At 50.2% G+C, this 15,810-nt stretch overlaps 5 protein-coding genes across 5 annotated transcripts; 4 read left to right on the top strand and 1 right to left on the bottom strand.

The window, feature by feature from the left end:
• Window positions 1–117: 117 nt before the first annotated feature.
• Window positions 118–2,380, top strand: NUU61_002907 (Hsp70 family protein; the record flags this gene model as incomplete). The annotated part of the gene is made up of 5 exons (XM_056653489.1): window positions 118–144; window positions 223–346; window positions 404–469; window positions 595–1,862; window positions 1,898–2,380. 5 exons carry the CDS (start codon window positions 118–120, stop codon window positions 2,378–2,380), a joined length of 1,968 nt encoding a protein of 655 aa, XP_056514556.1.
• A 3,111-nt stretch (window positions 2,381–5,491) lies between these two features.
• On the top strand, window positions 5,492–6,815 carry NUU61_002906 (uncharacterized protein; the record flags this gene model as incomplete). The annotated part of the gene is made up of 2 exons (XM_056653488.1): window positions 5,492–5,860; window positions 5,931–6,815. 2 exons carry the CDS (start codon window positions 5,492–5,494, stop codon window positions 6,813–6,815), a joined length of 1,254 nt encoding a protein of 417 aa, XP_056514555.1.
• A 465-nt stretch (window positions 6,816–7,280) lies between these two features.
• NUU61_002905 (S-adenosylmethionine-dependent methyltransferase) lies at window positions 7,281–8,927 on the bottom strand (the record flags this gene model as incomplete). Its single annotated transcript, XM_056653487.1, has 3 exons — window positions 7,281–7,365; window positions 7,582–8,326; window positions 8,642–8,927. 3 exons carry the CDS (start codon window positions 8,925–8,927, stop codon window positions 7,281–7,283), a joined length of 1,116 nt encoding a protein of 371 aa, XP_056514554.1.
• A 674-nt stretch (window positions 8,928–9,601) lies between these two features.
• Window positions 9,602–11,960, top strand: faa4 (long-chain fatty acid-CoA ligase FAA1; the record flags this gene model as incomplete). Its single annotated transcript, XM_056653486.1, has 5 exons — window positions 9,602–10,041; window positions 10,125–10,150; window positions 10,203–10,598; window positions 10,655–11,799; window positions 11,871–11,960. The coding sequence occupies 5 exons, from the start codon at window positions 9,602–9,604 to the stop codon at window positions 11,958–11,960; spliced, it is 2,097 nt and encodes a 698-aa protein (XP_056514553.1).
• A 483-nt stretch (window positions 11,961–12,443) lies between these two features.
• Window positions 12,444–12,768, top strand: NUU61_002903 (uncharacterized protein; the record flags this gene model as incomplete). Its single annotated transcript, XM_056653485.1, has 2 exons — window positions 12,444–12,457; window positions 12,564–12,768. 2 exons carry the CDS (start codon window positions 12,444–12,446, stop codon window positions 12,766–12,768), a joined length of 219 nt encoding a protein of 72 aa, XP_056514552.1.
• Window positions 12,769–15,810: the final 3,042 nt, after the last annotated feature.

Raw genomic sequence — 15,810 nt, 5'->3', positions numbered from 1 at the left:
TTTCTGCTTTCTATCTCATCTCCATCTCTCCTTCCTCCCTTCTCCCATCACTCTGCGGTTGACTCGTTGGAGTGTAACCCCCTTTTCTCATATCTGTATTAATTAATTTACCTCACAATGCTTGCTTCTCGCATTTCTCGCGCGGTAAGTCTTTTTCCCGAGGGAAAGCAGGGAAAAAAAAATCACGCGTCGCACCGTCACTGACTCGTTTTCCCCCTACAGCTCCCGCGCACTGCTTTCGCCCGCACCCCTGCCAGCAGAATCCCCGGTGCATCGTTCCGGAGATGGAACTCGACAGAGGGTGGCGAGGAGAAGGTTAAGGGCCAGGTCATCGGTATTGACCTTGGTAAGTGATGTGTCCATCTCGACATTTAGAGCAGGTCATTAACATTTTTGCCCTTAGGTACCACCAACTCTGCCGTTGCCGTGATGGAGGGCAAGGCTCCCAAGATCATTGAGAACTCCGAAGGTATGTGAAAAAAATTTTTCGCCTTTGGGCCAAGTGGCCAGAGCTTCCAAAACAAAGCCCACGGAGGCTCTCTGACACTCGGCTCTGATGAATTGAACTTGTTGACTAACATATACCTTTAATAGGTGCCCGTACCACCCCCTCGGTCGTTGGTTTCGCCCAGGATGGCGAGCGGTTAGTCGGTATTGCCGCTAAGCGTCAGGCCGTGGTCAATCCCGAGAACACTCTGTTCGCTACCAAGCGTCTCATCGGTCGCAAGTTCACCGATGCTGAGGTTCAGCGTGACATTAAGGAGGTCCCCTACAAGATTGTCCAGCACACCAACGGCGATGCCTGGGTTGAGGCCCGTGGCCAGAAGTACTCGCCCTCGCAGATCGGTGGTTTCGTCCTCAACAAGATGAAGGAGACTGCCGAGTCCTACCTCAGCAAGCCCGTTAAAAACGCCGTCGTGACTGTGCCCGCGTACTTCAACGACTCGCAGCGTCAGGCCACCAAGGATGCTGGTCAGATCGCTGGTCTGAACGTCCTGCGTGTTGTTAACGAGCCTACCGCAGCTGCCCTTGCCTACGGTCTGGAGAAGGAGAACGACCGTGTGGTCGCCGTGTATGACCTGGGTGGTGGCACCTTCGATATCTCGGTCCTCGAGATCCAGAAGGGTGTGTTCGAGGTTAAGTCGACCAACGGTGACACCCACCTTGGTGGTGAGGACTTCGATATCAACCTGGTCCGCCACATCGTGGAGCAGTTCAAGAAGGAGTCTGGCCTGGACCTCTCTGGTGACCGCATGGCCATCCAGCGTATCCGTGAGGCCGCTGAGAAGGCCAAGATCGAGCTGTCGTCTTCGCTCCAGACTGAGATCAACCTGCCCTTCATCACTGCCGATGCCTCCGGTGCCAAGCACATCAACTTGAAGATGACTCGCGCTCAGCTCGAGTCTCTGGTTGACCCCCTGATCAACCGCACTATCGACCCCGTGCGCAAGGCCCTGAAGGATGCCAACCTCTCGTCCAGCGAGATCCAGGACATCATCCTGGTCGGTGGTATGACCCGTATGCCCAAGGTTACCGAGTCGGTCAAGTCTATCTTCGGCCGTGACGCCGCCAAGTCGGTCAACCCTGACGAGGCCGTCGCCATTGGTGCCGCCATCCAGGGTGCCGTCCTGGCTGGTGAGGTTACTGACGTCCTGCTGCTCGATGTTACTCCCCTTTCCCTCGGTATCGAGACCCTGGGCGGTGTCTTCACCCGCCTGATCAACCGTAACACCACCATCCCCACCAAGAAATCTCAGACCTTCTCTACCGCTGCCGACTTCCAGACTGCCGTGGAGATCAAGGTCTACCAGGGTGAGCGTGAGCTCGTCAAGGACAACAAGATGCTGGGCAACTTCCAGTTGGTTGGTATCCCCCGGCCCACCGCGGTGTTCCTCAGGTCGAGGTTACCTTCGACATTGACGCCGACTCCATTGTCCACGTCCACGCCAAGGACAAGTCCACCAACAAGGACCAGTCCATCACCATCGCTTCTGGCTCCGGTCTGTCTGACGCTGAGATCCAGTCGATGGTTGATGACGCCGAGAAGTATGGTGAGCAGGACAAGGAGCGCAAGTCCGCCATTGAGGCTGCCAACCGCGCCGACAGCGTCCTGAACGACACCGAGAAGGCTCTCAAGGACTTCGAGGACCGTCTGGACAAGGCTGAGGCCGACCAGATCCGCGAGAAGATTGCCGCTCTCCGTGAGTTCGTTGTCAAGAATCAGTCTGGCGAGGGCACCGCTACCGCCGAGGAGCTGAAGCAGAAGACCGACGAGCTCCAGACTGCTAGCTTGAGCCTGTTCGACAAGATGCACAAGGCTCAGTCCGAGCAGCAGCAGCAGCAGCCCGGTGGCGAGCAGCAGGGTGAGAACAAGCAGTAAATGCTTTTCCTCGACTTGGTTGCACCATCTGAGTATTGCTCTGAATAAGCTCTGTATTTTTCTATTTTCCTTTGTTTTTTCTTTTGTGTGTTAGACTCCCTTTTATCTTGGTTTTTTTTTTTTTTTCCCTGTTCGCATTTACCCTTGTTCGCATTAACTGTACACATACTTCAAGGCCCTTGATCCCCTTCTTATTCTGGTGTATCGGTGTTTGATTACCAACTTTTGTATGATCTACTTTTTTTTCTTTCTCTTTGCCCTTATACCTCTGTCAGAGTGTATGCCGGGATTGTCTACCCTTGTATCTAATGACATTACGGCATGAAGGGCCACAAAAGGGATGCGGTGGGCTTTGGCAATTTGGTGCATGTGACAATAGAAATCGGACCATTCTCCTCTCATTGAGCTTGATTTTGTTGATTCTGAGTTAGGGCGCCAATCTCGCAGACCAACGGCGGTAACAAGTAAAAGTACGCTGCATTAGATGCAGGTTGCACCCCCTCTCAATAACACCCTGAGCAACAAAGCCACCCAGATCCAGTAAGCGACTCTTACGTTGCAGGGCTTCGATCTGCGACAAAGACGATAGGTCAGGGGAGCTCGTCTTGTCCGTGGCTGTTTGGTTTCGCCTAGGCTATCCATGCTGGGGCCTCTATAGTCTGAAACCTTAAGAGTCCAGTGTATGTATGATTGCGACATAGAAGAAAAACAGAAAGCTTGCTATCATAAGAGAAGTGGCCGGGCCAATCGTCCCTATCAGCTCGAGTCCTTGCGTTTGTCGGGGCTAGAAATAGTAGATGTTAATTACGCACTAGACCAACGCATACATCCAGACTATTTTCAGCAGAGAGAGAGAAAGAAAGAAAGAGAAACAGTGTATGTGTATGTGTATGTGTATGGATGGTGGGGATATATTTTCCAGGTCTTTCCTCTTCCCTAACAATAAGCACATCAGAACATCCCCTATGAGTGATGTAGTACTTTTTCCATGTCAACCGAAATCAAAGCAGGATATTAGCTTCTGCTGCCAACAGGGATACACACGAGCCAACTGATGCTCTGACCAATCTGGACTCGAGGCGTCAGTGACAGCATCAAGCCATTTTGCAGGACCCTTCCCTGCGGCTGTCGGCCAGCAAATCACCGTTGTACACACACCAGTTGGGCTTCAACAGTGGGGCATTAGCAATGATACCTGTGGATTCTTGATTACGAGGACTTGAGATCCTGGAAAAGGAGGGGGTTTCCCCCCCTGATCCACTCCAAAATACATACATACTGTAAAAGGAGAGAAAAAGAAAGATGGATCAGGGTTATGGGTTTAGGATTGGCGTGAGGGTAACATAATAATATAATAATAACCACATTCCCTCAGGATTAGGATTTTGTTCCTTAAAATTAAAAAAAAAATTCAATGGTCACGCTAGAAAATTTTCATACATCCACCTCTCCTGAGATCATTCGCTGATCACTTTTTTTGTTTTGTGAAGCCATCCACTTTAGCGTGGCCGCTAGTCAAGAGACTGTGGACTTGTATGATTATGATGATTTTGTTTTCCATGTCTCCACCCGCAATGCCGGTTTCTGCTGTACTTGGTGTGTTCTTTTTTTTTTTTTTTTTTTTATTACAAAACTAAGCCCTGGCGTCTGCTCCAGACCCGTTTATATACTCCATATCCAGTTGGACTCCTGATCCTGAGGTCACTCGATCGAAAGGAAGACTTCATCCTGCCTTTCAGGGCTGATATATATTGTTTTTTCTTTCTTTTTGTTTGGTCTAAAGTTAGTGCTGGGGCCACCTGGCCAATTTCCCGAACTCGGATGGAGTCAACTCGTGTTTTTGTTTTCTTTTTTTTGTCTTTTTTTGACATTTCTCTTTTTTGGGAGTGAAGAAACTTCTGGGTTAGAGGGAAAAAAATAGATTGGGGTCCATTTCTAAGAAAAACAAGAAATAGAAGCCATTCCAGGGGCTATCAAAGAGAATGTGCTAATAGTTCAATAAACCGAGTCGTACAGTTTGCCGAGATTGAGGGTTTGGATGTCACACTGTAACACCCCTAACATCAGGAATCTCAATGCATGGCATTATTGGATATACAAATCAAAATTGATTGGTTTTTTTTTTTGCTCCCCTTTTTAAAATTATTTTTTTAACCTTCCCATGGATCAAAATCCCAGCCCCTGTGTTACATAATGATCTCCTATGGGCTTGGCAGTCATGACTGTAGATCTATTGAAATTTATGATGAGCTCCAATCATGGCCAGTGTGATTTGCTTTGGATAATCTTGACCTTGATCTATGGTTCCTTTGTGTTTTGATTTGATTTTTTATTTACTGTATAACTATGTATTGTTTAAATGTACTGTATATCGTCCATATCTCCACAAACGGGAAAATGATCGATCATCCTGGAATCCTGGCAAGATAGCCAATCACTGTCATGGGGAGCTTGCATGAGACTCGTCACGTCGAATCCCCCTGATCCCAATTTCACACTAGATCGACGTGAGCATAAGGATTTCTGTGGATACTATGAATGTGAAGGAGGCCGAATAAGCCCCTCTTATAGCCATTATTATAATGCTATGCTATATATATGCTATATATATGCTATGCCTATTGACTACTGCTCTGTAGCACAATTGTGATTTAATTGCATCTACTAGCGCCGAGTCAATCCATGGCTCCGCTCTCCATATCTACACTTAGCCCCTGATCCCCTTACCTGGCCGTTACCGGGAAATTTCATAAACGGGGCTGCAGCAGGCTCGCGCTAGTGTGGATATTTTGTTTTTTTTTCTTACTATTATTACATATAATTAAATTATTAAAAATATTAAAAATATTAAAAATAATTAAAATTCTTATAATTATTAGAGGGGATCATTTCAACGGGCCCAAATGTCAATCGTACCCTAACCGTCGACCCATAGATCGGAAATGGGCCTTTTCTTTCTGTTTTCACTCTCTTCCCTCTGCCTTCCCTTGACTTGTGTTTACTTGTGTTGTGCCTGTTGTCAGTCGAGGTGCATCATAGGGCTATCTTGAGGTCCCTTATATTCCACACACTTATTCACTTACACACTGTTGGGCTTGTCACCCCTCCGCCATGACTATTGCACCTCCGGTGCCTCACCCTGTCCATGACAGTGTGAATGGCCCCCCCGGGCATCTTCCCAATCTGACTCGTTATCATCCCATTGCCATGAATCCCAATCCGCCTCCGCACCAGATGCCTCCGCCAGATCAGATGCTGCCCAACCCTCATTTCCGTCCTTTTGTTCCTCTGCATGAAACTCACCCGGCCCCCCCACCGGCTCATAGCCCATCATCGATTGACCACATCGAAGCTCGTCTCCGGCAGCTCGAGCATGAAGAAATGACTCGCATGGCTGCCCGCACTCACCTTCTTGCCGTCCGCAAGCGCGAAGACGAGGATTTTCGGCGGATGACCGAGAGTGCCGAGGCCGAGGAAGAGGTGAACCCTTTTAACTATAAACTATAGATCTAGACGCAAGATAGGGATCGACTAACTGTTCATTCTACAGGATCTGAGGAGACAACGCAAGAGGCTCAAGAGAGAATCGATGGGCTTGGGACTTAATGCTGCTGCCGACTCGCCGCCATTACGGCCCACACCACCGCGGAGACTGTCCGAGACCAACGCCGCAACTACCCTGGCTTTCTTCAAACAGCAGAGTCCGCCCGAACCCCGCCAAGTTCCTCTTCCTCCTGCATCGCAGGGGCCGCCGCCTGCGATGCCGCCGCCTCATCTTCATCCGCAACCGCATCATGCGCCTCACCCACCTCACCCGCCTCATACACCTCATACACCTCATACGCCTCATACGCCTCTGCCCCCGGCGCAGCACCCTATTCTACCGCATGATACGATCAACGGCACCATCCGGCGCAAGCAAAAGTACACGATCAAGAATGTCGAAGCCTGGGGCGAACGTCACGGCCGGCCAGCGGCGCATGATCCCTCAGGGCGGGCTCTATGGAAGCGGCCATCGGACGGGAGTCTGGTGTATCTGACGTGCCCGATGCAGGGCTGCGGCAAGGCAGACTTTGTCACACTGCACGGGTTCATGTGCCATCTGACCAAGAAACACAAGGACCGAACACTGGGCAGCCAGTCGCGCGCACTTGAAGTCTGCGGCGTAGTCTTCGACCCGAATGCGCCGCTGCCGCCAGTGACAAGATCCAACCGCGCGTCGACGGAGGGCAGCCCGCTCGAGTCGGCGCCACTGGATGCAGACGCGGACGCGCAAGAAGGCGAGCTAGACTCCGAGTCCGAGGACGGCGATCGACTGCGCGAGGATTCGTTGCGCGTCAAGACCGAGGCTACAGATCGACCGATGCCCGACGCCGTCGACTCGTCTGTCACGCCTGCCCCTCCTGCTACCCTGACTCCCCCAAACCTGTTGTGAACGGCTCCACCAAACAATCCATCTCGTCCATTATCGACCGCATCCCTGAACCCGATTCCCGGGAGGCTCTCGCCTCTCTTCCTTCATCCGAGTCTCTGGCCCAAGGGCCTCTTCCACCTCCTCCCGCTCCTTTGACCTCGTCTGTGCCTTCGAAACGCAAATATGAGTATTCGCCGCCGGCTGCGGAGAAAGAAAACACAGAGCCCAGAGAAGGTTCTCCACGCTAACTTGATTCTGCTTTTTTTTTGTGTGTGTGTTATATATATAATTGTGTATATCCTTGGATATAATCCAGAGCCAGAGGTCTGGTCTCGATTTTGATTTTAGACCTTGGCTCGACTTCTGTCATGTCCTCATTTCCCATGTTCGAGCATTTCTGGTTTTCCTTCAATACCCTTTGTTTTGTACCTGGGTGGTCTGCAGTCTCTCTCTCTCTCTCTCTCTTCCCTCTTTCCTTCCCTCTTCCTACTTGGATGTCTCTGCGCCGCGGATCTTGATCCTACCATTAGAATCGCGGAACTCGTCCATAATTAATTGTATGAGCATCCTCCTGCAAGATTATAATGTAAGGAACATACACGTATTGTGCAATGACCATTTGATATACCATGTCAACCAAGTTAAGCTTAAGAAAGGGAAATCAGACAGTCTATATCTATATACCACCTGTCTCCCCTCGACAATACCAAAAAAAAAAAAAAAAAAAAAAAAAATAGAAGTCTATATCTATGTCTACTTCTTCACCATAAGCAAATGAACCACATACCCCGTCCCACCCCCCAACCCACCCCCCAAAACCTCATCCCGAACCCTCCACACCCGGAACTCGCGCAGCGTCTCGCGCAACCACACATCGAACACCTCGGGCGAGCGTTGCTGCTGCGCGACAATGCAGACGGTGGGCCGGCGCCTTGACTGCGCCCCGTGCTCGTTTTCTGGCGAGGCCGAGGACTCATAGGCGGGCCGCAGCCGACAGATCTCGGCGCAGGTGCGCACGAAGGGGGCGACGAGGGCTTCGTTGTAGATGCAGTCGCAGGAGAGGAGGAGGTCGACGCCTCGGTCTTTTTGGTCATCATCATCATCATCATCATATCCAATACAATCTCGCAATAACCCCGGCTGATCAAGTTCCCAGTCCAGACTGGTAAATGTGATATTCCGGATGTTGTTCTGATTACTTTGATTAGTAGTCGTAGTGGTAGTAGTAGTATTAGTGCCGGTAATAGTACCAGCAGCCTTTTTCCTGGATGACCTAGCGGGCTTGGCCGCTTTCACACCCGTATTCATCCCGGCATTGGCGTCGACATTCGTCCGGAACAGGCGGTGCACGTATTCCTGGTCTGTTGCGATGTAGTGGCGCACCGAGGGCGCCAGCGCCAGCGCCACGAGGGCCGAGATGCCGCAGCCGAGCTCGGCGACAACGGAGGACGGGGTGAGTATGTTGTGGGTGCGCAGGGGGTTGGAGGGGGCTGTGAGCCATTCGGCGAGGAGGGGGGTGATTTTCCAGAGGACTGATTCGAGAGTTAGACACAGTAGTACAGTGTAGTAAACATAGTATAGCGTACTAAGTGTGATGATATCTAGTCAAATGCAAACGCCACACCCCATAAACCGAGGCTCTCAGGCGCCCCCCCCTCGCCTCGGATGATAGACGCCAACTGCGGGGATAAACACGAGAAGAAGTCCGTGCTTTTTTTTTTTCAGTTCTGCTCTGGGGCCGAACTAGGGACTTCTTCTGTGGGATGTGGGTTATGGGATGAGGGGGCGCTGGAGTGCAGATCATGCAGGGTAGGAAACACTAAACACAGAAAGAACAAAAAACCTACCGGCGCCAGTTGTTCCTCCAGCTCGCGAAGACGAAAGTAATGACGGCGACTGATGGATGCAATATTCGGTATCATGGATGATAATGTCTACGGTGGTTGCGCGCGAGTCGACAAAGCCCAGATTGGCGGTTGTGATGTCCTGGGCGAAGAGCAGGAAGAATTCTAGGATGAGAGCTTGTTTAGCGGGAGGGGAGGTCCCAGGGGTCGTGCAGGGACCTGTGTGCGTACCCTCATCTGCATCAGTGACCTCGTCGCCGATCGAGGCGAGGAACGTGGGGATGGACATGGTGTTGTCTTTAGGTTGTAGGTGTTGTCACCTCCATAGATAGAGTGGATGCGTGGTGTCCTCAGGATTCTACGCAATCACGGGACTGTGGAGATATCAAAATCAATCAAAATGCCCATTTGCATGATTTCGGCCGAAAAACAACGCGAAGACATTTTGTATTTTGCATCTTGAGCATCCCACCCAGCTCCATAGCTTATGCTTAAGTCACCGTCGATCGGAGGCTTCTCCGCAATGTGTTGGGCTCGGGCCCCAACAGAAAGTAAACCTTGGAATGGCTGCGATCAGCTGGAGAGACCGAGAGAGAGAAAGAAAAGAAAGAAAGAAAGAAAGAAAAAGAGAGCGATTGGAGTAAATAGGAAATAATAGTAAACAGTAATTTAGGAACAGGAAAACCCCGAAACCAAGCAAACCATCCCAGGGCCTTGCTGCGTCATTGCTCCCAGCCACTCCAAGTAAGCTCTGCGCACTTCTCCCCTTTTCTCTTATTGCCAGCACCCTCCTCTTTTGCATTCCTATTTCCCTTTTCCTAGCTCGACTGGCACGGAATATCGGCCTAATCTCCGCTTTTATTCTCTCCTTGGCAACGTCACCCCCCGACCAGAGGATTTACCCCCATTTGCCTCGACCCTCCCACCCTCTCTACCGTTCCTTGAGCGAGCCCTACCCTCAAGATGTCGAAGCGCGACCTCCACATCCAGCCGCGCATGGTCAAGAAGGGCCCCTTCTCTGTGGAGGCCCCTGGCGCTGAACCCGTCCCCGGAGAGACGATCCCGCGCCGACACCCAGCAGCCAAGGACGGTCTCATTCTGCGCCCTTCAGAGGACGTCGCCACCACCTACGATAACTTTCGCCGATCTGCTCGCTTGTTCGGCAATGCCAAAGCTGTTGGCAGTCGTCGTTTGATCAAGACGCACGTCGAGAACAAGAAGGTCAAGAAGATTGTGGATGGCGTCGAGAAGGAAGTCGACAAGCAGTGGACGTACTTTGAATTGAGCGGCTACACTTTCAAGAGCTTCCTCGAATATGAGAAGCTGTGCCTGGAGCTCGGCTGCGGTTTGCGCAAGCTGGGCCTGGAGAAGGACGACCGCGTGCACTTGTATGGCGCGACAAGGTGAGACACCCCCTCGAGCTCAGCTCTCGGGAGAGCGACCAAGAGTGCCCCAGAACAATATACTAACCAGGGTCTTTCAACAGCGCTAACTGGCTGGCCATGTCACACGGTTCGATTACCCTCCTGTATGACTGAAAGTATCTCCCGACTAATTTTCACAGGCGCTGCTTCTCAATCCGTAACTATTGTGACCGCATACGATACCCTGGGCGAGGAGGGTCTGAAGCACTCAATTGTCCAAACCTCCAGCTCTGCCATCTTCCTCGACCCGGGCCTGATCAAGTCTCTGACCAAGGTCCTGAAAGACGCCCCGTCGATCAAGCATGTCATCTACAACACCGATTCCGAGGCCAAGCAGGAGGACCTGGACACGCTGAAGAATGATTTTGGCCACATCACGGTGCTGAGCATCGAGGAGCTGCGCAAGCTGGGCGAGGAGAACCCCGTGGACCCGGTCCCGCCCAAGCCGGAGGATCTCTGCTGCATTATGTACACGTCGGGATCGACGGGCCCGCCCAAGGGTGTTCCCCTGACACATGCCAACGTGATTGCTGCCAGTATGATGGGTTTTTAACTTGATCTTTGGGAACTGCGCTAATTTGATTCTTCACAGCCGCTGGTGTCAACGAGATCGTGGGTCCTTATATCGGCCCCAAGGACTCGCTGCTGACCTACCTCCCGCAAGCTCATATTCTCGAGTTCATGTTCGAGAACCTCTGTTTGTTCTGGGGTGGCACCATGGGGTACGGCAACCCCCGCACGTTGTCCGACGCGTCGATGCGCAACTGCAAGGGTGACATTCGCGAACTCAAGCCTACTATCCTGGTCGGTGTCCCGGCCGTGTGGGAGTCGGTGAAGAAGGGTGTGTTGAACAATCTGAACAAGAACAACTTCCTGGTGAAGGGCATGTTCTGGGGTGCCATGTCGGCCAAGAACTTTTTGATGGCTACTGGTTTCCCGGGTGCTAACCTTGGTGCTTGGCTCTTGGATACCGTGGTCTTCCGCAAGCTTAAGGATGCCACTGGCGGTCAGCTCCGCATCATGATGAACGGTGGTGGCCCGATCTCAAAGGACACGCAGAAGTTCCTGTCGATGGCAATCGCCCCGATGATTGGTGGCTACGGACTGACGGAGACTTCGGCCATGGGTGCCCTGAACGACCCAATGGCCTGGAACCCTGAGGCCCTGGGTGAGGTGCCTGCGTCGGTCGAGGTTAAGCTTGTGGACTTCCCGGATGCCGGGTACCTGACCAAGAACACTCCGCCGCAAGGTGAGATCTTCATCCGGGGTGGCAGTGTGACATCGGGCTACTACGAGAACGAGGAAGAAACCAAGGGCGCCGTCGCCGGCGAAGGGTGGTTCATGACCGGCGACATTGGCGAGTTCGACGCGAACGGCCATCTCAAGATCATCGACCGCAAGAAGAACCTGGTCAAGACCCTGAACGGCGAGTACATTGCCCTGGAGAAGCTCGAGTCTGTCTACCGCTCGTCCCCCGTGGTTGGCAACATCTGCGCCTACGCTGCACAGGACCAGGACAAGCCCATTGCGATTATTGTGCCCGTGGAGGTGGCGCTGAAGAAGATCGCCAGCGACAACGGCATTGAGGGCGACACGCTCGAGTCACTCGTCCACAACGAGAAGCTCAAGTCTATTGTCCTGCAGCAGCTGCAGACCGCCGGCCGCGCCGGTGGTCTCAAGGGCATCGAGATCATCAACGGCGTTGTACTATCGGACGAGGAGTGGACCCCGCAAAACGTGAGTAACAGACATCTGCAAAACTTTCAAGGCATTGGTAGACTTATCGAGACTAAAATGACGCGTTACAGGGCTACATGACCGCGGCGCAGAAGCTCCAGCGCAAGAAGATCGTCAACAAGTACAAGTCCGACATTGACAAGGCGTATGGCAAGAAATAAGCAGCCTGCTTTTTTTCTGTGGTGGATCTGATCTCTGCTCTTGTTTTCTTTTCCCTTTTCCTTCACCTATTCTACTTATGTGATATCGCTCTGGTACCCTCTGTGTTGGATTTGCGTTGCGCTCGAAGCTGATGTAGTTCCTGATGGACTCGGCATGCCTGTTTGTTGCCTTGCCATGATGTAGACGAGACGGTGATGAATGCGGACATGATGTGCCGATATTTTGTAGTGCGCAAGAGATTACTTATTATACCTGGCCGTGCCAACAAAGAGCCAAATGAGCCATCGTTTCAGTTCCAATGGTTGATCCATCTCATATCTGGGGAGCATAACTCGATGGACTGGACAGTTGACTGCATAGTTACAATGGCTAAATCAAATCACATGACCCCGTCGCAAAGCAAACCAACACATGGACGTCTGCCTCTCTCAAGAAAACAGAAAAGCAGAAACAAGAAAAGAACAGAAGACAAACACAATACAATGTCTCTCTGGAAGTACGTACCAAATCCACCTATCCGCAATTCACACTACAACCCCAACTATTATCCCCTGTCACCCTCGTGTCCGTCTCTATCTAACCCACCGCAACACACACTCCAGCTCCTACCGATCCCTCACCCCCAAAACCCGGGCCCTGTTCGGAATTGGCGTCATGGCCTGGGCCAGCATTGGACTGTGGACGGCGCCGCAGGTGGAGAATGCGTTGGGTATGCAGGCGTCGAAGGAGGAGCAGGACGCGCTGGAGCGGAAGATGGCGGTGCGGGTGTCGCGTGTTGGGGAGGAGAAGGAGGGGCGTGCTAATTGAGGTGGTATCTATATTCTGAGAATCTATGGATCTGAGGGTTCATGGGTTCATGGGTTCATGAGTCAATTGGCAAATGTGGTTATCGTCCGACGAAGGGTGTCTGTTTTGGACTCCATTGCAACACGCGGCACTTACACTCGACTCGACTATCAGAGGGACTGAAATACTCAGCTTGACGTCGACTCTGCAGTACTTTCGTCTGAACCCCATCAGCCGGAAGTGATGTGATTGCATCCCCTCCCCATTTTCCTCCTCTTCCTTTCAAAAGTACTTCGAGCCCGTGGCATTCGGACCGGGATTCAGAAGGGGGCTCGGATTCGGGGAGGATCAAGACCTCATATGAGGTCATAGCCCAGCTGGTCTGCATTCCTTCTTTTTCTTTTCGCCTTTTTCCTTCCGGTAAGGGAAATTCATCTCTGGACCATGCCAACCAGGGCAGGGCGAGCAAGTTGTCTGTCGTGCACACATTGCACTTAATTATCGGAGGGAGGACTCTTCCCTGTTGGCGATCAGTACTGAGGTTCAATCCTAAAAATAAGTTCAGATCAAGGTCAGGGTTTTGCCTACGACTATCTGATTTGCCCGGTTGTCTTGGATATGGCACGTCACTTACCCATGCATACACAGACAGACATACAGACAGGCAGGCAGACAGACACCCCTGCTCTATCGGAAGATCCTTGCGGCTGAGAACAGACAGAACAGACAGCCGCGCGGGCAGATGGCAGCCCGGTCCGGATCGTGATGGTCTCGGGGCCGAGGAGCCAATCGCTGAATTCTGGTCGGCTCTAATCTCAGGCTGGAGTGTGTCGGAATGAGGGAAATGATGCGAGAGGCAGATGGGCAGATGATTTATCTTGATGTTATGTACTTGGAGATGCTCGCAGATGTTATGCAATCAACAATCCTTAATTCATAGCATTTTGAATCTCTCGTTACTGCCCGGGTAACCCATAATATCTTAAGACTGATCAGGTTCATGTCATACTCATCCCCACGTTTGTGCTCAGGAGGATCTCTACCCCGAAGAAAAGAAAGGAAGACAAGACTCAAGTCTCGGAAGCCGTTGACGTGGAACACAATGCAATCATCGGCGGCAATGCAATAAAACCAGGGCTGCAAGAACGAGGAATCGGACAGATTCCGATTTGGAATTGGCGTTATACATGATGTGCCCCAAAAACATGACCAACCACGGCCATTGTCTCGCGCAGACTGAAAGCAAGACATGTAGAGATAGTCCGAATAGATTAGAGTAGAAAGGAGACCCTTGGGGTGTCTATAGCTAGCCAATCCAGCCAGGCAGCCTTAGTTTCTTCAAGGATATCTCTGGAAATCAGTCTAGTTAAGGCCCTGTCTACATACATCCATGGATGATCACTACTGAGCAAAGAGGCATCTATGCAGACAAGCATCAAACCCATCAGCAACCAGCATCCGATCTTCCTTGGTCGTACCAACAACCCAGGGTCCAGAGACACACATCTCGGATCCTGGTACACACATGCTGCTCGGGCGTCGACCAGGATTTGGGCACATGTACCCGGTCACTGTTATGATGTTTTTTTTTTTTGCTCCTGTTTTGTTTGTATGGTTCTTGAGGTATCTAGTGCAATTGTCTCAACTGCATCTCAAAGTTCTATATATAGTGAACATTGGATAGAAATAAGATGATAATGTCGCCCTCCCCCGTTCAGAAACAAGAAAGAGAAGACTAGCGCAAATAATTGATTGACAATGAATCATTTTCACTTCGGGGTCCTTTTCTTCGCCTCACACCTGTCGTGCAACACGCTCTCGGAACCCGACTTCCTTGTCGCAACGGTCGAGGCAGAGACCCGGGCATGGACTCACTATTTTGCTTGGATTGCTTGGAACCTGTTTGAGACATATACCATCCCCGGCGAGACGCTGACATAGAATGATAATGAAAAAGAAAAGAAAATAAAAGAAAAGAAATCAGAAGCGCAGTTGCATGGAAAGATGAGGTGGCTGTCCGAGCGGAAGTCTTGTGCGACGAGCCGAAGTGCTCTTCCGATCAGGTGGCTAAGAAAAAGCAGAAGATATACCATGTAAATGAATATACAAGAAAAGAAATAGAAAAAAAGAAAAAGAAAGAAAGAATGCATTAGTAGAATGTTTCTTTATTCTGATTTAGAAAAGTACAGGATAGGGTTGGTTACATTGAGTCTATATGGACAGTACTGACAGTACACTTTGACAGCCTCGAGGTATACAGTACTTAAACAGTATGTAGTTGCATACTTCCAAGTTTAGTTTCTATTAGAATGATCTCTTAAAGGTCTTGACAAGATACCCAATAAGAAATAAAGTGAAATAAAATAATTTGTCAATATCAGTATTGCATCGCCAGGACCACCTGCACATGTCGTCATCACAAGGCTGAGCTGAGCTGAGGAATTCCATGGATGTGATGTGTTGATGTACTGTCGATCACGGCGATCGGGATCGACATGCCATACTGCAACGACATACCCCCAATGTACTGTACCTGCTAGAAGTATTTGTATTTGAGATTTTAAATCAGCAGGTTCAAGTATCAAAGTGTAATTTCGAGGCACATGCACTTATTATCGTGCTGCCTAGAGCCCTAAGCTGGATGGGCGGCGTGTCTGTTGATTCTGCGACCTTTATTAACTAGAAAAATATAAAATAGAAATCAGAAATAATAATAATAATAATAATAATAATAATAATAATAATAATAATAATAATAATAATAATAATAATAATAATAATAATAATAATAATAATAATAATAATAATAATAATAATTTATAAACAGAGAAAAGCCAAACCAGCCACTTGCAATCCTTGACAGCCGCTCTCTAGCATGACAGCAGACACTAGACAGCAGACTACAAAAGCATGCTGAGATTTGTCTCTGCAGATGTGAAAAAAAAAAGAGCAGTGGTTTGTCCATCAAAGAAAGAAGAAGCCCACATAGAGCATTTACCAAGAAAAAATAAATAAAATAAAATAAATAATTTCATTAAATTGTTATTTTTATTATTATCGAAG

This window comes from Penicillium alfredii (assembly GCF_028826965.1).
Source record: "Penicillium alfredii strain IBT 34128 chromosome Unknown utg000004l_segment0_segment0, whole genome shotgun sequence".
Classification (NCBI taxonomy): domain Eukaryota; kingdom Fungi; phylum Ascomycota; class Eurotiomycetes; order Eurotiales; family Aspergillaceae; genus Penicillium; species Penicillium alfredii.
This window is presented reverse-complemented; position numbering and strand designations above follow the sequence as displayed.